Raw genomic sequence first — 25,209 nt, 5'->3', positions numbered from 1 at the left:
TAACTAATATTGCACAGTTCCCATGTCTCCCCTGAAGCCAGGCTCACTTAAGATCTTACTCTATGAGCAGATAAGTTATCACAGTTCCCATGCATATGATAGCTACCTTCAGCTCCAGGAAACCATATGCAGGATGGATGATGACTTAAGGCCTCATCTTGAATTCTAGTTTAACTAATTCAGGGGGTGCAGTCTCTTTATCAATGATGGGTCTTTGTGTAAGACGTCATTAGACAAATGAAAGGATATTCAGTTTGAGTTTTCTTAGTAATACTGCAGTATGGGCAGGGTGGGGAGAAGGGAGTGAGCAAAGTGGGTACCACCTAGAAACTTATTTCCTCCTACTAAAGGGGCCTACACGTACGCAAGCCATATACAAAATGACAGTCAAAAGACTTCTTATTAAGATGCACTTTAGCTCCTTCTGCAACATCTACTTCCTAATCATTTCATCTGATTTCAAAGAAAACCTTTTCATAATCATCACGGGAATTCACCATTTAATTTTAACCATAAATATTTAGGCATCCAGTCCAGACTAGTCTGCTGTGCAAGACTCCAGAGGTTTCCTGATGACAATCAGACTGTAAGATAACTGTCTCAAGCAGAGTGTGACTGACATACATAGGATGCAACATGCCTATGCCTATAAACTCTTGAGCAAAGAATTCAGATTAGTGATGACAAAAATCCTATGCCTCTTTGCTACTGCAAAATTTAAAGAAAAACAATGCTTTGTCCAACAAGGCTCCCTAGAATACAGCAGTGATTTATGAATAATTTTCTTCTGAAATGTGGAGCTGACAACAATTTCTCAACAATTTTAGGTATACTGCCTTTATATCACAAAGTCCAAGGAGATTTGGTTGCTGTGCAATCCAGAGTACTGTCACAAGTACTTACACAGACTTGTGGCCAAGGATCCATACCAAATATTCCTGTTTATTTCACAGTAAACACAAAATAAAATGAAGTGAGGTAATGTGGCATTCATTTACATTACATATATGTCTATATTTAAAAAGAATGTATTTTGAATATAGACTTCTTGGTGTCCAAAACAACCAAACGATCATGCAAAGGTAAATAAGCAGCTTTTCTAAAATGGGAAATAAATGGACTCCCTAGCAGTACCTGACATAGGAAATGTAGGACATCCACTGGAGGTATGTTGGGATGGTATCAAAGCTGACAAAAAACCCAGAAAACAGAAGCACTGGAATGGCAGTAACTGGACCCACAAAAGTGGCTACCTGGGAAGAGAAGGAATAGGCAGATTCTTGTCAGACAAAGAAAAAAATAAAAATTAACTTGTTCTTTCATCTGATGTCCAGACTTCAAGTTAGGAAACCAGATTGTTAAATAGCACTTCTCTTACAAAAATCCTGGCTTTCGTGCCAAACCAAACAGACAGTGAAATTCTACTTTCTTAGGCAGTGGAGAGTTCTACCATTCAAGTCATGCTACTTCACTAAATAGTTACAGTTTCAAATGCCAATTACTGAATTTTTTGGACAACGTTCCTTAGAGGCAAGTTAACAGTAGAGGAAAATGGGTCTTCTCATCTTCCTAAAACTTGTTCCTACTTGACTACATTGCTGTTTCAGGATCCATCCTTTGAAGAACTTGAACCCACCACGAAATTTACAGAGCAAGATGTACACTAGGATTCCTTTGATACTCAGTGTAAGTGACCCCTCTTCCTCACTGCTGGTTTGACAGATCAGCAAGCACACAGCCCTCCCTTCTCATTAATCCCACACGCAGAGCAGTTTCAACTGGTTCTAAAATTTGATGAAGGTGGTAAAAATAATCTCCAATTGAATGGCTTTGTTGAGGAAGACAGATATTGGCCCATCTCCAGCCTCTCCTCTCTACATCTCCTCTAGGGCAAAGGGTCGTACAGGTATCTCTGGTGAAAGCAGAAGAACAGAGGTAGAAAAGGGTTTTGCTCATTTCCACAGGACGGTACAGAGTAAACCAAGATTTCCACTTCAGAAAACTTCACACTATCAGTGCATATTAGTATCAATGTAACATGTTGAAACAGGCACCACAGAATATTTCTGTTGCGAATTATTGCTTCATCAATCTCCCTGCCAGGAAGCAAAATAGAGTTAAGTGGCTAGCTTCCAGCCTGGCAGTCACGCCAACAGCTGCTTCCTGCCCTCCTTCTGCACAAGTTTAATGTCTGGTCAATCTTTTTTCTATCCTCCCCCCTGCAGTCTTCTTGCATGTGTGTGGAAGAACCCCATCCTGAGCTGCTGATCTCCATGGCCAGCCTCCATTCTGTATATGCATCAGTCCTCCTCAGCCAGGGATAAATACCAAAAGACAATCTTCTCAAGCAGGCATAGCCCATTCAGATCTGGTAGCAAGAAACATCAAGTAGCTATATCAGGCAAAGAGAACTTTTTGCCTGTCTTCTTTTAACAAATGCCTTGGGGACACAACAACATTCACAATAAGCAGTCAGTTCTAGGAGATATCAGGATTCTTGTGAAATCACCAAATGCCATCGGTACCTGGAGAGATGTAGAGGCTGCTCCTATGAGAAGACCCAGTGACTGTGCCACCAGGGATGTCATGGTTCCCAAGGCTGCAAAGAGGACGAATCGGAGTGCATCAGATGGCTGTGAAGTCATCCAGTACACGATGCTGCAATAAGCTACAGGAAACATGATCTGCAAGGAGATATACTTGTAGTTAGTCTGTTGAAGCCTAATGTTCACTTTTACTCTGAATAAGATAAAAACACAGGGAGACCTAGTTAATCCATAGCTCTCAGTCTTTGCATGTTACATGACATGCATGGTGTTCAGCTGAGAAGAATGAATTAATCTGCCGCAAACTGTAATATCTATCATACTACTTGTGTTTTACACAACAAATCCCGCACACTTACATCCCGTTTCAATTTCCCTTTACATAAGATCAAAAATGGTAATTTTTTAATTAAAACAATACTAGGTCAGATGTGGGCACACTATTATCAAGGTGCTTTTTATCTGAACCTGAGGCTAAGGCACACATGGTAAGTTTCTCCATCACTCAGATAAAATACTGTTACTGATCTTCTCAGCAAGTGGACTTGCCATGAATTTAAAATGGTTCTTATTTCATTGAAGAGTAGCACATATACCTGAAAAGGAACATCAGCCATAGTTTTGGCAAGATAGTAGGCTTTCAGGCTGTACCAGTAGTTCAGGTGCTCTCTAAGAAACACTCCCATCTCAAGAGGAACTACAGAAAATACAAATAAAGTTAGGTAGGTTGTCAGTGTGTAATATTCTTCCACATAGTAACAAATCTAATAACATAACATAATAACAACATAATCCTTAACTGCCGTAGTCCGACAGTGGGACTGGAACTCAAACACCTTTGACAGACCAGCAGTAGTTTCAAGATTTATAATGAAATGTGAGAAGTAAACCCTGAGAATTGCTACCAGTTGAGTATACATACTGGGTTACTCAAAACGACTTGAACTCTCCTCTAAGAGGCTTTTTAAAATAAAAAGAATTTCAAAGCCTAAAGGACCTGATTATTCCTTTTGGTATAAAGGTGAATCTGAAGTAACAGTGCTCCCAGAAGAAGTACGGAACAGTTTGTTTCAGATATCACATGATTATACTGATTTCATGCAGCAGTCATAACTTAGTAGTCCTAGAGAAATTAGCATAGTTTCTCTAATATTTAAGAAAAAAATCTTAACAAAGCAGAGACACACATGCACGTTAGGAAAAGAAGTAGTTCCAATCCAGGATTGTAACAATAGACTGTGAAAGTTGAAAACTACTTGCAGAACTGTGGAGAGAAGTCTGTCCCTGTTAGCTTCTACACAGCAGTTAGTGAGAACAAGCTTTACCCTAAAGCCTATATTAGAATTGGAAGCACAATCAAATGTCATGGTACATGAAATAGATACACTGCCCTTCCAACTTGTAATCTCCTTCTTTAATTTAAGAGTATGACTGGTACTCACATGTAAGGACAGTTGGCATGAGTGCAGCAAACATAAGAAACAACATGGAAAAAAAGAGGAAGCCAGAATTGCTGAGAACCTTCTTAGCTTCATTGCCAATGCCTAAGTAGAGCAAGCCAATAAGTAGACCAATTCCAATGTGAGAGGTGATACGCAAATGTGTTAGGACCTGTAAGCAAGGAAACAGAAGTATTTCTGATCAAAAAGTCTGAGTTCAAAAACAATGGAAATATGACTGAAATCAGATATACAGCATGCAGAAAAATAATAATTATGTCCAGAAGAACAAATAAAAGAATGTTCACTTTCTACTAGGAAACTGGGTCTAAGCTAAGGAAATCTTACATTAGTGAACTTTCTAGTGTGAATCAGACCCTGGGCTATTAGTCCAGATAATCTCTTCCAATAAACAAAAGCGGAAATTGTAAATGTTGCAACCTGAAATCCTACTGTCAGACAATGTCGTGGAGCAATTGTCCCTCATGCATCAGGAGACTTTCTCTCTCACTATAAGATAGACATCCCTGAGCAGATAAAAGTGGTAAGACAAGGGAGGAAGAAAAGAGTTGTTTTTTGCTTTGTATAGACCAAATCAACTTAATCAGGCATAAATAAGCCTTTTGTGTCTTCTCTGCAAGACAGCAGTCCTACAAGATACATGGATGAATAAAGAAACAGTCAAAAGAACAGTCAATATAGTGTTTCTTTTTCTAAAAAAGAAGTAACACTGACAGTGGAGGCCTGTTCACAGAGTCCCAGTAGGTTTCTTCCAAGCCTGTAGTTCTGTGTACATGTCTATACTGTAAACTATTGTGTCCTAAAGAGCTACTTCCCTAGGTGTGGAGCAAGAGCAGCACAGTCACAGCATCTGGAGCTCAGTGAAACTCAGCTTACTCTGTTGCAAGAGTAATTTACTCATGCTGAGCTCCATCTGGCTCAAGCACTTTTGGTTTTCTAACTATCTCATATACACATTTTATGGCTTTCCCCTTTCTTAAAGACAGATATGTCTAATTAATGTGTACATTAGTGTCTATGCTGTCTTTTCTCCTCTCTCATGTGAAGCACTGAAAACCTTCCAAAACACAGAAAAAGCAGCAAACAAATCTTCCTCAGATTTATCAGATTGCAAATTTGTCACTGAGAAAACCACTTGGCCAAGGACACTTAACACTGATGAGTCCCTTGGACAAGTTTTTACATAAAGATGAGGAAGCTCATCTCCTTAACTTGAGCCTGTTAGTAGAGGGACACTCATATCTAGAGGACCTTTCAAAGCAGGAGCATCGATCACAAGTGTAAATACTCCCATCTCTTAAATTCACAAACAATTCAGCTACTTCAAGATAAGAAAGACTTTTCTGAGTTTAAAAAAAAGTTCCTTTATATTTTGCTAATGCAAGCTATCTCTGCAAAACATTTAATAAACTTATGAGAAAACTGCAGGCCTAGAAACTTTGAAGGAATTGATTTTTACAAAAAAGTGAAAAATGAAGAGTTTCATTTTGATACTTACTCCATTGTAAGTGTATGGAAACAAGTATTTCCTTTTCACATAAGCAAATTTTGATTTATTGATTTTATGTTTCAGGAGCAAAAAGAAAGACTATAAGCATTAATTTTACATTACATTGAAATTGTATCTCTGCCATCTTGAATGTTCTGAAGAGACAATAATTTTGTGGCATACACCATCATTATCACTTTTTAATAGGATAAATATTTGTATAAGTAACTTGCCAGCACAGAGAAAATTTAAGCTTTAGGTTTGTAGCCCGAATGTGTTTGAATTCCACTGAAGAAAACTGCTGTTCACAATTAAGGTGGTACAATTAATAGTAATATTGAAAGAGAAGAGTGTTTACTTTTAAGTTCATTGTCAATCTTCATGCATGGGCTGTGGACAAGACCCTTAAAGCATATTTATAATGCCTTACAATTAACTCAATAAACCTTTAGGTTCCAAAGGTAGTATCAAAGCAGACTTACTGAATCCCTCATGATGGTGAGAAAAGTTCTTTTGAAGAGGATACAAAATTGGGTTAGGCAGCTGGCAGAGAAGCTGTGGCAGCCTTCTGTGGAGGAGGAATCCTGCGGAAACACATGAAAGAATAAACTCCTTTCTTTGCAGTGTCTTGCTTAGTTTTCTTTCACAAAACCCCATTCTCATCAGCTGAATGTGCCCAAAAACTCCTCAATTGACTGAGGATTTAAATTCTCTTCCTCCCTCTCCAACCTCAAGCCATACCCATTACTTGTGATATATAAAATACCTCTTCAGAGGGCCGGTGCCAGAGAAAGGGATTCAATTCATTCTCACCACCAACTTCTCTCTTGTAGTCTGTGTCACATATCCTCTCCCGTACTGCCCTTACCAGTCGGCTGTTCTGGTCTCCATATTCACCAGATGCTACTTCCATAACTACACAGATCAGAAGACGAGTTACTGGTTTATACTATGGGTTAGTTACAGGCCTTATTACTACATTCTCTTGATTCCGTAGCAATTAATAGTTGTAGGAGTTTGTTTTTAAAAGGGCTCTAATCTAAATTCATGTGTATATATACAGAATTTAAGTGTATTTTTCTATACATCTTCAGAAAATTCACTCGATCTTCATAGTTAAATGAACCATTTTAGATGAAAAGTAGTAAATATGAAACAGTCTTGGTAATCAAAAGTGACAAAGGTCTATTTTGTGGTCTTTAGTTCATCTTTGGAATTAAGAAAGAACAAAAGAAAAATCTCAATTCTATCAGCTATACGATACTATGGTATTGTTCATGAAAAATAAACAAACAAAACAGAAAAAAAAGCAAATCCAAAACACTAGAATATCAGATAATGAAAAATCATTAAAATTAAATTACTATGAAATACAAAATGATATGTATAACCTTTTATTTCATTAACCTGTACTTCTATCAGAGAGAAACAGTCACTAAATTCGACCACCAGATGGCATTCAAATTGCTTAGAAATAATCCAATTGATTCTAACTCCAATTCTGGTATATATATGTACACAGAAACATATGTATGCACGTTCAAAAGTGTAAACCACACCATGATTCCTTTTATCCTGAAGATGCTCGCCAAATACAAAACAAATTATTCAAACGTTCCTTACCAAAATCTGCAGGATTGTGATAGGTTGGACAATTCAAACCCAAATCTCTTAAGTAAGGGACAAGGTTTAATACTTTTCCCCGGTAAATACATTGACCTTGACTTAAAACATAGAGCTGAAACACAAGGCAAAGAAAAGAGAATCACAACATGAAATCATATAATAATATTTAACATCCTAACTGTATGACAGCAAACCATGAACACAACATACTCTTGTAGGCCCAGTGAGAGAAATACTTGGGAAGATTTGTCACCATTTGGAACTATCTTTGTATGGAATAACAACTAATGGAAGATGAAACGCTTGAGATGTGAATTCTGCAAACATTCCCTCCAGGACTTAAGGCACATTAACTCAGAAACAGACTAATTCAAGCCTTAGACACATTTGAAATCAGATAAGAAACTGCATAACCAAGCCATCTAATTTCCATATATTATGGATATTTTTTGTTGGGAGACGAAGCTGGTGAATGTAGGAATGGAAGAAGCAGAACAGCACAGCAACAGGAAACGCTTGATTATCCTCACTTTTTGCTGCGCTGCTGGCATTAAATAACCTTCACCTTGCCAGACTGGTAATTTCTTGCAAGAGTTTGTTCACCTATGGTGTAATAAGTTTTCTCTTGGCTCTAATTTAGATATCCTAAAAAGATTCAGGTAAATTTAAATCTAAAACCTAATCTAAAAGCACATGGTTCACATCTTGTTGTTAGGTTGGAGAAAAAATCTCCAGCTGACTTCATTTCAATTATTATTATCAATAAATACTTCTGAATTTACACCTGTGTAACTAGGATAAGAATAGTAACACCGCAGACATCTGCAATAAAGCTGCTTAAAATTACTTCTCATTTACTTTACTGACAGCATCATGCCCAGGAACAGTAGTAGGTGAAGGTATACAATTCCTAAGTGTGATAATCACAATTTTATAAACATACCAGCCAGATTCTTTAAAAATATTGCACTTAAATAATGGAAACAGGCAGAGGAAAAAAACCAAAAACATAATAAAACGTATTTTTTACTCCAATTTATTTATGTGTTTGATTTGGAACCATAGAGTTTTTACTTAGAGAATGTAGTTTAGAAAGTATAGCCTTGCTAAACCATGTAAAAAAAGTGAGAATTATACCTGATCAAACAACTCAAAGAGTTTAGCACTGGGCTGATGAATTGTGCAGATGATGGACCGGCCACCCTGGGCTAAAGCTTTCATCAGAGAGACAACTTGAAAACATGATGCACTATCCAAGCCACTGAATGAGAGGAAAGAAGTCTGTTATTCATAGATCCATATGCACCACTCAGAACTAGCACATGTATTTGATACTTTGGTATTTCGCTATTATCTTCCTAGAAATTTTCTCTTTAACAGTTTAATTTTATCATATGCCAACCTTATGCTTGTATTTCTCCATCAGTCTTTTAATTCAGTTGGAAGCATGCCCAAGAATGAAAAATAGGAGTATTCTCTAAACTGCCTTAAGGGATTTCTGCATTTCAGAACTACAGATTTAAATGAGCCTAACTTTAATGAATAGATACATATTCATGGCCCTCCCAGCTTCCTCCTAAATTGATCACAGAATTCGATCCAAAATATGCTACATTTGTTATAAAAAGCTAATCTTCAAAATTCAACCTATTTTTGCTTGAAGAAGAAAGCTCAGGTGATACAATCTGAAAACAATATCCTCTCTTTTCCTATTTCAGTTTATGTCTTCTTTAAATATTACCTATAGACCCATGGTCTCATGTTTACAGAAGTAAGCCAAGGCACTAAGTACTCAAATGAAAGTACTGAGACACTATTCAGTACTTGCATGCAATACAACATGAGCCTTTTCCAATAACTTAGATGTGCATAGTTGTTCTGCAGCACTATGCTATCACGTGAGCAACCTTTATTTTTGCCCTTGATGTACCTGGTTGGTTCATCAAAAAACATAACAGGAGGATTGTTCACCAGCTCCAAAGCAATGGCAAGACGCTTTCTCTGGCCTCCAGAAAGACTCCCAGTCCTTGTATTGGCACAGGTTAGCAAACCAAGGGCTGTCAATATTTCCTTTACCTACAGCAAACACAACAATGCAAATTATTTAACTACCTTAGCAGAAAAGAAGAGCTTCTTTAATATAGCACCAATTTTCATGGAGAAAATAAGCTAGTATACGACTTTGTTTTACTACCTCTATATCAAAGACTATTTCCATATAACGTAGAAAAGATTAAACATTTATCAGATTCAGTGGGGCTTAACCTAGCACTGAGCGTTTTGACCAAAATTCTACTTGTCTGTACTGCATTATTTGTCTCAGTAGAAAGCCATTCTTGCGATAACCAGACCTTCCATAGTGTTCCTTGGATATGGTGCATATATCAAAAGATCTTGGCAGTATGTGAAGACTTACTACACAGCAAAACCAACAAGTTTCTTTTATAAGAACTTCTACGCTAGCAAGTGTATGGAGAACTGTATAACATAAATGATTAGTTTCTAAAGAGGCTTGAGCTGTTCTCATATCTGTTCTTTCAAGTCTACTCTTTAAAGTGTGGCCACTGATTTTAAGTGTTTTCATTCTCTCAGAGCCAACTGAGCTGTCGTGTATTCTCAGATGTTTGGAAGTTCCTCAAGACACTGCCTCAGGAAGAGCAGTTTGTCCCAGGGTCTTTAGAACAAAGGAAAACAATCCCAGCTGCTGTGATTTTTTCTGTTTCAGTGATCGCAGATCTGGACTTGTAGCTCTATATAAGGGAAGCAACGCTTTGGCATCAGTAAAAACACAGACATAAAAATGTCTGAACCCAAGCAATACTACTGCAATAAAACAACTACCAACCAGAGAAGAGCCCAACTACCTCTATCCTTAATTCTAGGGAAAGTACTATGGAACATGGGCAACAAGTGCTAAACCAACCAGAAACTTCAGAAACAAATCAGAAACTTCACTGGAGATCTTTCACTTGTCCCTGACTGTTTTAAACAAGCATCTGTAATCTTGTTAACACAAGTGCATAAATTCATACAATTTAACTATGACCAACATTTACCAATTTATAATTACAAAATGAATGATTTATTCCAGCACAGGCTAGTAATACTAAAATGAGTACCCTTTTAGCAAGAGTTGTGCAAATGCATACAACACAGACTTTTCCTCAAATTGCTGTTCGTAATTACAGAAGAACTTGCTTGGCCTAATTTAGTAAAGTGCAAACAAATTAAGACTTTCAAAGTACAAGTGAAATAACAGTTGCTTCTGAACAAATACATTTTTCCAATTAAAAACGTGCATTTATCATATTAGGAAAAATATATTTGAGTCAACCAAAGCAATTCTAACCAATATGTTGATTCACCTACCTGTCTGGAGTTTTTTCTGAATTTCACAGATTCTCTGAGATTGAAGAGCTTTAGAATGTTCCAATTAATTAGGAAATAAATATGGATAGCAGGCAGCAATGGAAATTGCTTCTGTATCTCTGAAGATACCATTTTCATGTTGTAGGCAAAAGATTTACTTTTCCCCAGATGGATCAGAAGTAGTTTCCTGTTCTCCTTCTGAGGGTGGATATTAGGATCCACATGCTAGCTAAGGCCAGAGGCATCTTTTACTAGAATAAGATACTCCTCTGGAGTACGTAAGTCCAAAAAGTCAAGTTCAGGTCTCAATCGATGTGCAAGAATAAACCGAATAAGAAAGGTTGAGGGAACTGGGCTTGTTTAGCTTGGAGAACAGAAGGCTCCGGGGAGACCTCGTTGTGATCTTCTAGCACTTGAAGGGAATGTATAAACGGGAGGGGGTATGACTGCTTACGAGGGTGGATACTGATAGGACAAGGGGGAATGGTTTTAAACCAAGACAGGGGAGGTTTAGGTTAGATATTAGGAGGAAGTTTTTCACTCAGAGAGTGGTGACACACTGGAACAGGTTGCCTAAGCAGGTTATGGATGTCCCATCCCTGAAAGCATTCAAGGCCAGGCTGGATGTGGCTCTAGGCAGTCTGGCCTAGTGGTTGGCAGCTTTGCCCATGGCGGGGGGGTGAAACTAGATGATCATTGTGGTCCTTTTCAACCCAGGCCATTCTATGACTCTAAAACAAATTGGAATGTGAGGAAGAGTAGGAAGCATCTCATGTTCCTGAAACATCAGGCCACACCTTTCCAATGTGCATGCTCATCGTCTTCTTCGTTCTGCAGACTTTTGTTTCAGCTGAGTTCTGTTACATGGCTTTATCAGCAGCATGCACTATTCCTAAATTCTCCTGTTAAGTGTACGATTTTGGGAGCACAAAATACACTAGAATGAAAACATGACCTTTTCTATTTATGGGAAAAATAAAAAAAAAATAAATAAACCAACCAACCAACTCTGAAAAGCCATGGAAAGATTAGAACTTGAATTTTACAGGAAATACTTATCCAGAGTAACATACACAGATAGAAGGAGCTGCCAGTCTTCTTGGAAAGTAGATTTTAACTTTAGCAGTGGGACCATGTTATCGCATGATCCCCATTAGCACTCACACCAACTCCCAAATAACAGAGGTTTTTACCTTGAAAAGGCAGTATATGAGAGACAGCAATTATGTAACATCTCCTTGCTTGGTGTTGTTTTACACTGGACTGAAACATAGCTTGGGGCCAGTAAAAACATTTCCAAATGCTCTCTGAGCTACAGTTTCACTTTTAATGAGTCTCTCAGCAATGCAAACCACCTCTATTTTCAACAGCACCATTATTTTTTCTTTTATTTTTAGCTGCAGGCGTAATCTTCCCCAGGTATGTACTGTTTTGAAACACACTGTGCAGCACAGAAGTGTTCCTCCCATATGCTTCAGCATGCTCTGGTAATGCCACTCAAGCAGAGACAGACACCTGAGCACTGAGTATTCTTGGGTATGTAGAGGCTCAGATTTTTAAAGTGCAGACTAAATGGGGAGACAGGGCACATTTCCAGCTCTTCGAAGTGTAACTGAGGTAACCAAAGTCAGGTGAGAACGCTGCCTCATAAGCTAACATGCCAGCAGCCCTTATGACTAGTCGAACACCTCCAAAACATTTTCTTTAAAAACACAGTGCTGTTGTAAGACCAAATAATCAGGAGGAACTGTGATAGTCAGATAAGTGAGAGGAGCACACAGTGCAGGTTCAGGTAGGTTATAGGTCTTCACAGACAAAAATATACCATGGCTTTTCTCTCACTCAGACAGCAACAGCCAGAAGCAAGACAGCACACCAAACGTGCAAGTGTAAACTGTGCAACTAATTCCTGGTGTTTTCAAAAAGACACATGCATGTTTTAGCCTAGCTTCCTACCTATCCAAACCTTGGACACTTAAAAAAGCTTCAAATACGTTTGCCTCTACCTTAACTGCAACTGCACTATCTTGCCTATCGGAGCAACATGATTTCAAAACCCATCCTTTCTGCTCACCAGCACAGCTACAATGATCAAAACTTTCAAACATGGGTACAGAAATTTCTGCAGTAGTTGCAAGAACTCCTGAAGTTTTCATTAACCTTCGGAAAAACGAACGCTTCAGCTTTCTTGTTGAACACTTCAACTCCCTTGAAGCATTCAAGGGAACAAAGGCTTTTGCTCACTGTAGCCAGACATGACTGACTTAAGTCACCACACACAGAATCGCAGAGAATCGCAGAATCACCAATGTTGAAAAAGACCTCCAAGATTGATCAGTCCAACCATCCACCTACCACCAATATTTCCCAGTAAACCATAACCTTCAGTACAAAATCTAAACATTTCTTGAACACCTCCAGGGTCAGTGAGTCTACCACCTCCCCAGGCAGCCCGTTCCAGCACCTGACCACTCTCTCAGAGAAGTATTTGCTAACACCCAACCTGAATCTCCCCTGGTGCAACCTGAGGCCATTCCCTCTAGTTCTATTGCTAGTTACGTGGGAAAAGAGGCTGATTTTCTCCTCGCCATAGCCCCCTTTCAGGTGGTTGTAGAGAGCAATACAGTCTTCCCTGAGCCTCCTCTTCTGCAGACTGAACAATCCCAGTTCCCTCAGCTGCTCCCCAGAAGGCTTTTCCTCCAGACCTCTCAGCTCCATTGCCCTTCTCTGGACATACTCCAGGGCCTCCATGTCTTCCTTGTAGTGAGGTTCACAAAACTGAACACAGCACTTGAGGTGCCGCCTCACCAAGGCTGAGTACTGAAGGATGATCACCTCCCTGCTCCTGCTGGCAGCACCATTCCTGTTACAAGCCAGGATGCCATTGGCCTTCTTGGCCACCTGGGCACACTGCTGGCTCACGCTGAGCTAAACATCTACCAGTACCCCCAGGTCATGAGAATGCCTGAACCATCAGATATGCATATGAAAAAATCTACATGTTAAGTAACATCAAAAGGAATCCTACAAAACCTGTGAATTCATTTTGATAGAGTTTTTGCAATTATCTACTCATTATCAGCATCAAGCATACTGAAAGCAACTTTTATGCAATCTGTACTATGTCTTCACTCATAGTGATACCTGTCAACTTTGAGGTTCTGATTTATTCCATTATTTTAAGTCCAACGCAATTCAGTTTTAGATTAAGAATATCAGTTTAGGAGTGCTCACTTCACAAACAACTTTGGCATCCCCAGAAATTCTCAGTTTGATGGAGAGTACACATACCATTTCTTTTCTGCCTTCATCTTTTTCTTGAAGTTTCAGATGAGCAGATACCTGAGGTACAAAATACAAAGGAATTTGGTTATGAACTGGTCTGATGTTTGACCATCAATTACAGTGGATGTCTCAGGCAAAACATCCCAATGTACCATTTCAATGACCGCTTCATTCAGTTTAGGCTGAACTATGATGTTCAAATCACAAGTATCACATATGTCTGTGCATGAGAGTAATCTGACTTAAACACTCCAGCATCTAACAAAAATAACATTAGAAAGAAAGTCAGTTTTGCAAGTTAAAGGAAGATCAGAAAAATATCGAAGAATCATGTTTTTGCATATCTGCTAACTTCACAGATAGTGCTCAAAGCACAGATTATCTGTGCTTCAACTTTATCATGAGGATAACCAAAAAATGATTGTTCTTCAGGAGGTAAACAAAGGAGTACAGAAATAAATAATCTTATGAAAGATGTCACAGCTGTCCTAAGAGGTAGCTGCACAAAACTTTCTGATTAGCCTTTATGAGAAGCAATTAAACTGTTAAGAAATTATTTTTGTCAGAGCCTTGATTGATTATTCAGTGGTACGTGGAGACAGGACGAGGGGAAACGGACATAAGCTGCAGCATAGGAAGTTTTGCACGAATGTGCGTAAGAACTTCTTCACGGTGAGGGTGACGGAGCACTGGAACAGGCTGCCCAGGGGGGTTGTGGAGTCTCCTTCTCTGGAGATATTCAAGTCTCGCCTGGATGCCTACCTGTGCGACCTGGTGTAGGGAACCTGCTTTGGCAGGGGGTTGGTCTCGATGATCTCTAGAGGTCCCTTCCAACCCCTACAATTCTGTCATTCTTTGATTCTGTGATTAATTTAGACAGAAAGTATCACCAGGGCCCATTTCTACAAAAGTGATCCTATGGGATTCTAACTACAGCATTCACACAAACAAAAGAGGAAAAATTCCTCACAGGGGAGTGTCTCTGCAGGAAATCAGCCACATAAAGCACAGTCAAGACTACAATTATTTCTTTGACCTTGAAATTTGTGAACTGATACTGATATATACAATATGAGCAACCTTAGACTTATTTTGATAACAATCTGAGAAAAATCTCCCTGTTTCTCAAGCTGAGCAACAGGCCTTTCTAGACCGATTAGTCTATGTGGCAATTAGTAAACCTCTTGATGCTATGATAAGCAGCAAGAAGATTAATGCTGCCTGTAATCGTAGGATTATTCCACTTCTGCTGTTTTCCTTTGAAGAACTCAAAAAGATTTTATACAATTCATTTATTAAAGTCAAGTAAGAGTTAACTGGCAGAGAGACCATGTTTAAAGTCAAAACAGAAACTTTACAGTCAGAACATGGAAGATGGAGAGAAAAGGAAAGCAAATGCTTCCCAGCGCCCAAGAAATACAATGGTTCCTATAAAGACTAATTCTGTATGGAATTGCAGGCTTCATTCTTTGGGAAGACTATTTAGTACAGCCTTAGATTTTCTTCTAAATCATAATGCTTATCACAAAATGAAAGCAATAAAGCAGAAGAAGAATTCAAGTCATTATCAAAGTCCATATACTCTCATTGAGCAGGATCAAATAGAGCTAATAGTAAGTGGCATTGCTAGAAGTAAGAATACTTGCAACACACAAACAGAGATTTTTCACTTTCTCCCACTCAAATAAATTACAGCTAAAAACAAAGTTCACCATCATAGCTTCTTGGACAGTCAGATGAGGAAGGAGCATGTCATCTTGCATGATGTAGCAGGAGACTTTGCGAAAGGAGCGTAGGTCACGAGGCTGCCCGTTGATGAGAATTTCTCCTTTCATTCCTGTCTCTCTGTAATGAATAAACAAAACAACCAGGCATGAATCTTGCCTTCCCCTGTTACGTCACAGTTTTCATTACGTGGCGGTCCTAGGTAATTATTGTTCAGTATGGAATAAAACTGATACAATAGATAGGAATGAAATTATTTTGTAACTATGTTCTCTTTCATAAGAGGCTTCATGCAATTTTGCTGATGATTTTAATTCAATATGAAATGCATACTGTCTTACACTAACGTCTGAAAAAATATGCAGCTGTTGGTTAGGTTTCTCTATCTTGTTCCTTATGCACTATTGACAACAACACAGTGAAAACCTGTATTTAGCCGTACAATAGGAGATTCAGGATGATGAACCACAGTCATTTCACACATTGCAGTTTGGTCTAGAAGACATCAACATTGTGAACGTATTCATTAAAAAGAGTCTTCTTTTTTCAGACGTTTGTAAGATTTTAATTTAAAATATGACAAACATAAGACACTGAATCAGATTCTCTACAAAGCTGGAGGGAGAATTTTTTTGGTGTTCTAGACTTCAAATTGTTTCCTATTTCTGGATCCAACTTGTTAACAGATAAATCAAACGTGACCACAACAGGATAAATAGAAAAAATAATATAAGCAGTAAGAATCTAATAGAAAATATGTGGAATACTTATTTTCTATCAACACTGGGTAAGATTTCTTCTGTTTTTTACTCCAAGGAATCATCAGGCTAGGTGATCCTTACTTTACTTGGGGCTTTCATGTTACTGACCTGTATCCTGCCAGAATGTTCATGAGTGTTGACTTCCCAGCTCCTGAGGGGCCCATAATTGCAACAAGTTCTCCACTGCTGAACTTCCCTGAAATTCCTTTTAAAAGGGTCTTATAGCCTGAAAAAAAGAAAAGTTTACTTAATCCTTCAAAATCATGTCTAGTGGGCAATATAAATTTATTTCCACTAAACAATGATGACAATTAGACATTACCAGTTCCTTACTGAGAGGCAGATCAGTACTTTGCAATAACTACTGAAGGCCAAATTGAGAGTGGTAGACCTCTTGTACTACACAAATGGAAAGCCACTCATAAGCACACACACTGTATGTATGATTCATGCATGAAAAAATTTAGAATTTTTTAAAGTTTTAAGACTTGCTGCCATTTTCTAAGTGTCTTTTCAGAGTACTTTATGATTCTGATGGCTCAGTTGTCAGATTTAATACTCCTCAGTTAATGTAACTCCACGGACTTGGAGCAGATTGTTGTCCTCCAATCACTACAGCTTCAATGACAAAATTCTGCTCTCTCATCAGAGTAACTAGTTGGATGGTAACAGCCAGTCCATCATAAGCAAAGCCCTATGATTTTGTCCCTTCCCCACCAAAAGAGGTATGACATGAAACACAGCATAAACAGATGTACAGTAAAAGACAATCCCTGAATTCCAGATTCAGACTTAGTTACATCCATTTTGTCTTGCATGATGCACATTTTAAGGCATACTACAGTCTAACATGTCAGCACTCTGGTGTGGGAAGTCAAGATTTCTAGTACACAATTTCTCAGTGCTGTGCAGAGGCATTTTACTGAAAGAGGGAATCTGTATGAATAAAGCTTACTATATTTACTGGCAAGCAAAACAAGAAGATGACATTTAGCTAGCTGACATCTAAAAAACTGTGCAGTAATAATGAGATTGTTGCTTGCAAAACATCACTGGTTAATTGGATTTTCATTATGATCTGTAATAATGACTCACAAATTCACCTTTTCCACTTATGATTTAGAGGAGGTCTTTTTCCTTTAGTGATCTCTAGAGGAGGAATAGGATAATGACTGGCTGAGAAGGGTGGAGAGAGCCCTGACCAGCATTTAAACTTTTCAGAACCATTTTCCCTTTTATTTTTTTGCTTGATTTACTTAAATGACCACTGCTTTTCATTAAAACTCTAACAATAAAAAAATGTCGAGTAAGGTGTCAAAAAACAATCCCACTCTATGTTGAAAATGTTTTTATAATAAAACAAAGACAAAAATGGAAGGGCAGAAGATCTTTTTACATACAATATTGGGATTCTGTAATCCATTTTGCCATATTAGTGCATACCCAGGCAGCATTTGTATTCAACAGGTAAACAACCCCAGTGCTGTGATCACCATTAGCCGAAGCTGTAGCTGGAACACTGAAATGATGTAAACAATCATCTCGTACACAAGCTTCTAAAAAATGAATGGTTGATTGCCTTCTTCTGATTTCTCTTTCTTCCTAATTCCACCACTTTTGTTTTTCTCTTGTCCCCAATTAGCATTCTTTTTAAATTTTCTTCTTTTCTCTAGTCTCAATTCACACCCTTTCAATACCAGTGAGCAAACATGAATGCCATGAGAGAACATGAATGTTATGTTGCCAGAAGACCTCCCAAGTACACAGCCGATACTTTCAGAATTCCCCACTGCAGGAGGAAAGCAGCAGCCACAGAAAGTCTCTCTAGCTATACCTGAGCCTTCTTTTTTCATGGCAGATATTCTAGAAAATGTAATTGATCAAAAGTATTGAAACAATGTTTGCTTGTTTTTTTCAATCAGGCCAGTAATTTTTCAGTCTAAAATCTTGTTCTGGACCTGAATGAAACAACTTCCTGGGAAGATACCAAGATAACACAGGTATGAAAAGAACAGTATGAACAGGTATGAAACAGGTATGAAAACACAGGTTTGAAAACAGCAGTGTATTCACACTGCGTCTTTTGGGGGCAAGTCCCATAACAAAAACAAAAAGAATCTAACAAAAGGAACAGCCGCTTAGAAGAAAGAAATCCACAGTACCCCAACAAGGTCTAACAACCTTGTTCCTCATGCCTATCATAGAATCACCGAGGCATGTCACAATCTTTTGGAAATCAGAATTTGAAAGGAAAACACAAGGAAGAGATCAGATCTTTCAAACAAGACAGTATGTACTAAATGGGATCTAGATATACAAAGTTTTCAATAACATTCCTGAAGTCCAATGAGAATCATTTACCTCCCAAACCTATTAAATTTATAAGGGATTCAAGCATTTGACATTAACAGCACTGACTTTATTCTGCACACACCCAACACAAATTGTAACAGCTGGGAAACTCTTTCTCACACTGGTTAAAAGCCTGCCAAGTTGGTCTGTTATTAACTTTCACTGGGATAGGATTTATTTCACTGGATCCCACAGATCCTTAGTGCACAGGGTAAAGTACCCATTATATCTTTCTCTATACTCTGTCCACTATTTTGAAGCAGTTCAAAATAATGAAAAATCACATGCTAACTCTATTACAAAAAAATTCAATTGTATGGCTTTATTCTGACCTAGATTTTCAGTGTAAAGCATTCTTGTAAGAGGTCTGTAACAGTCAGCTCATCATGTGTGCCAAGATCAAGACAGTAAATATTTCACAAACATAAAGAAAAGCAGAAAGAATGTGTACAGTCATGAATATTAAAGGAGGTACTATCTAAAACACACATTTATCATCTGAAAATATCTATCAACATACACACCATTACCTAAAATTGAAGTCTTTCTGAAAACGTATGACTTGAAGTTTTAAAATTACATCTATTAAAGTCACTTTTCCAAACATCACTTCACAAATGGTAATTAGTTTACCTGTAATTACATTATTTTTCTCCTCTCAACACTTGTTTCTGCCCCTCTATTGGAGATTTCTATGTTAAGTGCCTTGCATGCAGTGTTTAAATCAGAGTGGGACACATCTCTACAACACATCTGCAAAACCGTATGGGAACATAATCCAGGAAGAGAAAGAAAACTGTATTAATTTTAGATGAAGATTTCAATCACTGGCAATCTAAGTTGCTACAAACTCAAAGCTATCACTTCTTTTGACTAGAAGCACATAAGAAGCCTTTCTGTGACAAAGGTTAATTTAGCAAACCCACAAAAACATTTTACATTGTAGGAATAGCGTATCAACCAGTATAATCCTTTAGCAGGAATTAAAGACCATAAGTAACTACAGTCCTCTCTTTCAGAACATTGAGGCTAATCTGTAACCGAATCAGTTGACCTAAAACTTCTATACTGGGCCACATGTCTTGCACGAGAAACAGATTACACATTTGGAGGAGATTGTGTTCTTAAAGTACAGGGACTGCTTTATATCCCTCTGTTGTATACTAGGAGTTTCTGACCACCCTCATCTCAATTTACTTGGTCAGCTCCATTTCCTTAGCTCACCAGCTCATGATGAGTGCAACAATGAGTTTCATTACCAGAGAGCTGTATCTCAAAGAAAACTCTCTACAATTAATGCACATTATCAGCCGTTCCGTAATAGTACCACTGAGGCCATCTTCTCTTGGCCTGGACTTACATCAAGAGTTAAGTATTATGACCTTCAGATACTTCTTTTAAAATTACTTGGATTGTGAATGGAAAATTGTTTGGATCTTTTCAGTTTTCCAACGTCCCCTCCCAGTGTTACTGTGACAAAACCAAAATATGTTTAGGGTCTTAAGCCTGTGAAAATCTAAATATCAAGTTTTCAAGAACTCCTTAAAATACTAATTCCTCAACAGTAAATTAATAAACCATCACCAACTAAAACAACCACTTAGCAACATTCTCAGTCCAACCTCTAAATAAAGGACATGAAAAGCAAGAAATCAAAACTGAAAGAGAAAATGTAGGTAATGCAAAATGTTTTGGTCTTAATTTCACCTCATTAAATTCCTGGGATCTCCTGAAACATGGAATTCATTTATGTCTGTGTAAAGATTTCCCATGGAAAGCAAACTCCAAGCTCTATGATTTTAGATCTCACTCATAGTAAGAACCATATGACTGGCTGTAACAGATCCTTATTCAAGAGGTGGATTTCCCTTGCTGTATGTATAAGAGCAGCACAAAGCCCATAGCAGCCCCTCCTTTAATTAACTGGTCCAGCCTGGCCTTTTTATTTGATTAAGATAATAGAGGAGCTCTTGTTGCTTAACTCACCTAAATGTTGCTTATTCATTCAACTGAGGAGACATACGGGGATGGCTTTATCTGCTTCCTTGCAGATTCTACAAGGGTTTCTGGGTAGATTTAGTTTTATCATTTTCCAAAAATTATGATTCATCTCGAAAAGAGGAAAGCTACTCCCTCCCCATATTTTGGATAGGAGCACATGCTTAAGTATGTATTTGAATCAGCACCGAAAGATTCTAACCAGAACTCCTACCCTTACAGCGAATTTCCTCAGGTAAGTATTGCCTCTAGGTTTCTGATTCAGAAGTTTCATTCATTTGCATTTCATTGCCAGTAATATAGTTATCTGGTATTTGGAGAAATATCACGCACTCCTAGAAGTTTCTAGGCATTTTGACCTGATTTTGTATCCATCAATAGGCATACAGAGCTCGCCCCAGATCCCATGTGGGCCCAGCAGGCTTTCCCTGCTTGCTACAATTAGAGCTGGATTTGCCCTTCCAAATTTGTCTGAACTGGTTCTCTTTCATAAGCACTTCTGAAGGTAGGAAATAGCTGTTGATACCCTAGCAACTACTACTGAAATTGCTGAAAGGTTTCACAGAAAATTCACTGCAGCAAATAAGTAACATTGAAAATTACAATTCAAATAGCTCAAATTTTGCAAAATGAGAAACTACTGAAAACAAAGCTACAAAATAAGAACTGGGCACTTAAATGTCAAAGCCAGAGTCACCATAGCCTGCTCAGTCCACACGATGGAAATAAGCTTGTTTTGTCAGAATAATTTATACAAAGACTACATTTCTATGTCTTGTGCAATTTTTTTCAGATGAGATGTGATTTCTACTGCTCAGAAATATCCAGCTGGAAATACAGAAGACACTTCTGACAAGTACCATATTAGTATCTAGTGACGTCGCCCAGGGGTCAGTACTGCTCTTTAATATCTTCATCAATCACATCAACAGTGGGATCAAGTGCAACCTCCGCAAGTTTGCAGATGACAACAAGCTGTGGGGTGAAGTCAACGTGGATGGGATGCCATTCAGAGAGACCTAGCAGCAGGCCCAGGAGAACCTCATGAGGTTCAACAAATCTAAGTGCAAGGTCTTGCACCTGGGTTATGGCAACCCCTACTATTAATACAAGCTAGGGAATGAAATAATAGAGCACAGCCCTGCTGAAAAGGACTTGGAGATACTGGTGGATGGCAAGCTGAACATGAGCCAGCAATGTGCCCTTGCAGCCCAGAAGGCCAACCATGTCCTGGGCTGCATCCAAAGAAGCATGGCCAGCAGGGTGAGGCAGGTGATGCTGCCCCTCTGCTCTGTGCTGGTGAGACCTCAGCTGGAGTACTGCGTCCAGATGAGGAGTCCTCAGTACAGGAGAGACATGGAGCTGTTGGAGCGTGTCCAGAGGAGGGCCACAAAAACGGACCAAGGGATGGAATACCTCACCTACAAGGACAGGACAAAAGAGCTAAGGCTGTTCATCCTGGTGAAGAACAGGCTCCAGGAAGACCTGAAAGTGGCCTTTCAGAATCTTAAGTGGAGCTCTAAGAAGGAAGGGGATAGACTTCTTAGCAGGGCCTGTTGTGATAGAATAAGGAGATATGGTTTCACATTAAGAGGGGAGATTTAAATTGGACAGAAGGAAGACTTTTTTTTACAATCAGGGTGGTGAGGCACTGGCACAGGTTGCTCAGAAAGGTAGTGGATGCTCCATCCCTGGAGACATTCAAGGTCAGGCCAGACAGGGCTCTGAGCAACCTGATGTAGCTGTAGGTGAACCTGTTCATTGCAGGGAAACTGGACTAGATGACTTTTAAGGTACCCTTCCTACTCAATCAATTCTATGGTTCTACGATTAGAGAAACTCCACTGCACTTTCCTATTCTAAAATTCGTAAGTTTAATCCTCATCTTGTTGCCTCAATTTAAATAATAGTACATAAATTAAAAAAACAAAAACTACATTGAAGCCCAGAGGATTCTCCAACACAGGAATTGAATAAGAGAAAGCCAAATCCAGACTCCACATCCGTATCTTTCCCTCTGACAGAGCAGTAGGCAATACTGCTATTAGGAAAAATGCTCCTAGCAAAACTATGACTTTGCTGCTGTCTCTGAGACCTATTATACACAAACAACAACAGCTAAAGCTCACTCCCTGGATTATCTACCGTAGAATAACACAAGCAACAGGCAAAATAGGTCACATATCATCTTAAAGGGCAAGTTAGTGACATGCATGGAAGAAGAAGCTTGCAGAAGTCTATCTGGAAGATCTGGAAAACATCCTCATGATACCTCGCAAACATTTCATTTGCAGACTCTTTAGATTCATAGCAAAAAAACCCAAACATCTTCGCAATGCTAGCACAAACTCTACAATGAAGCAAGTTGAGACAAGCACAGATTTACATTAGAGACATTTGTAGATACAGTGCAGCATCAGCAACAAGACATAATGCTGTATCATTTCTACATTAGCAAAAAAAAATCTCTTCCATACACCTAGATGTAAATATGCCAACAAAACCTCCTCTTGCCCAATCCTTCACAAACTATTAATCACGTTCTTTACCTCAGCCCTTGTTCTCACACCAGACCCAGGTTCTGGCTGTGGGCTAATTGGGCATTCTTCTGAAAGAAGTAGCATACAGCAACAGAAGACGATGCTGTAATAGAAGGGGGGTGTTGTCTTTCTGCTCTTTCCAGAGGACACTTTGGTATATTTCCCTGATCTGGCTTTCAAGTGACTACACAATGACTGAGTCACCTGAACCCTGGAAATCAAAACCAAAGAGGGCGTGTTTTCAGCTGCACAGGCCTTCACAAGAAGGCACCATCAGCAAATGGGGCAGGGAGGTGACACAGTCCTTGCAGCAGCTGGGTACACTGCAGGCAGTTTGTGCCACCATCCAATCCATATCTTGAGACTTCATTTTGAAACAAAAATTGAATTATAGTCAAATGAAACTAATCCCTATGCACAAGTCATGCTTGGCCATTCAAATAATTCCATTCCAAATTGAGCCGCTTGTTTGCTTTGATGAAATACAGGACAATTAGATTACTTCTCAATGATAAGATTAAGATGCATGGGGCTATTCACAGAAATCAAAGATAGTTTAAAGCCAAGGTGTTTTCATGAACAGACATACCCTCAAAGAGATGTTTTCTGTATATTTCTAATTCTAATTTCTAACCAGCCAGGGCATCACATTCCTTGCTCACAATACAGACACAGAATGCTTTCTTCTCAGTGGTAAGGAAAGGGTTTGTTCATGTTTATGTTCTCAGATGAGAATTACTATCTGTGTCAATTGATATTATTTTAATAGCTCGAACTTGAAAAACCTTTCAATGGGGATTATTTTAATAGGTATTTCTTCCCCAAGCTCCCCACTGAGCTCAAATGGGTTTAAGTCACAGTCAATTACAGGCACCAATATGTGGAAAGAAAACCACGTATCTTTTAACTTCCAGAAAACACAAGGGACAGACAAAGCTTTGCTGAGAAACAGAGCAAAAAATATAGAGCTGCTTTAATTTGAATTTTCCTAAATATATATTGGCCCAAACTGTACCTCTATCAATCCTAAGGCAAAAAGTCACACTACACATAATAAATATGTTTATCTTATATGTCTATCGAATGAAACTTAGCTATACATTCACAGGTCAGTGGTTCGTGACCTTAAGCATCATTTGTGGATTACAAGTGAATAAACCTTTTTATGAATCATTTTTGTACTTTGGCTTATGAATCTATACATCCATATATTTACATTTCATTCACACATCTCTCAGGAACATAGAACAATAGGATTTGCCATTGTCTAAGCTTTGAGACTTGCTTTATGACAATTAATGGAATTTACAATTGTAATGCATCCTTATATCCCGCCTCAGAGAAACGACCTTCATTATGTAAATATCTGTAAAACAGCATGCCAAGCACCAAAACGTCAGGACAGAGAGGGCAGAGAAGCTAAGTGAGTGCTTGAAGCAATCAGATCAAGTGCTTTTGTCTCAAAGTCCTTTCTGATGCAAAAATGAGGAATCTGTTCCATTCTACATAAAAAATATTACGTCCTTCATACTTTACCAAAAAAGAAAGAAAAAAACCCACTGTGTAGTAAATCTTTTTGCAGTGGACTAAACTGCATTTCTTAATGTAGCTGACAACCAGGCTTTCTGGAACATATTACTCTTGATTCACAGCTCATTTCCCACTTAATGATCACATGAGTGATCACTCACAAATCAAATAGAGAGCTTAACCCATGCTTATCATAGAACCATAGAATATCTAGAGTTGGAAGGGACATGTAGAGTTCCTTTTACCTTATGTTGTATATCTAAAAATTTGACATGTAAGCTAAATTAATTGTCTAGAATCCATTACCAATGAAGAGAGGCAGTCACCCTTAGTAGGTAATTAATTCTACTTGTTTTGCTTTCCTGTACAGGGAAGGGATCGTAAGAAAACATCTTTCACTGAACTCCAGTGAGAGGTCAGAACACTGAGCTCTTACACTGGACACCTCATATCTAGATGCTGTGACATCTCATCTTTCATCAACACAATAATGACTGATCTCAGTATCAGTCACAAACAAAACAGGTA

General features: G+C 38.5%; 1 protein-coding gene across 1 annotated transcript in view; it reads right to left on the bottom strand.

Moving 5' to 3' along the window:
- The window catches only part of ABCG1 (ATP binding cassette subfamily G member 1), a 58,592-nt gene that overhangs the window by 7,689 nt on the left and 25,694 nt on the right, over window positions 1–25,209 (bottom strand). Inside the window, exons 3-14 of the mRNA XM_010724548.4 lie at window positions 16,370–16,487; window positions 15,488–15,620; window positions 13,782–13,832; window positions 9,052–9,197; window positions 8,259–8,382; window positions 7,119–7,233; window positions 6,262–6,410; window positions 5,978–6,079; window positions 3,989–4,157; window positions 3,143–3,243; window positions 2,526–2,684; window positions 1,135–1,253 (exon numbers count right to left, since the gene is read on the bottom strand). Of these exons, the coding sequence (XP_010722850.2) occupies window positions 1,135–1,253; window positions 2,526–2,684; window positions 3,143–3,243; window positions 3,989–4,157; window positions 5,978–6,079; window positions 6,262–6,410; window positions 7,119–7,233; window positions 8,259–8,382; window positions 9,052–9,197; window positions 13,782–13,832; window positions 15,488–15,620; window positions 16,370–16,487 (1,486 nt within the window). The remainder of the gene's footprint in view (window positions 1–1,134; window positions 1,254–2,525; window positions 2,685–3,142; window positions 3,244–3,988; window positions 4,158–5,977; window positions 6,080–6,261; window positions 6,411–7,118; window positions 7,234–8,258; window positions 8,383–9,051; window positions 9,198–13,781; window positions 13,833–15,487; window positions 15,621–16,369; window positions 16,488–25,209) is intronic.

Source organism: Meleagris gallopavo, chromosome 1, assembly GCF_905368555.1.
Source record: "Meleagris gallopavo chromosome 1, MGAL_WU_HG_1.1, whole genome shotgun sequence".
In the NCBI taxonomy this organism is placed as follows: domain Eukaryota; kingdom Metazoa; phylum Chordata; class Aves; order Galliformes; family Phasianidae; genus Meleagris; species Meleagris gallopavo.
This window is presented reverse-complemented; position numbering and strand designations above follow the sequence as displayed.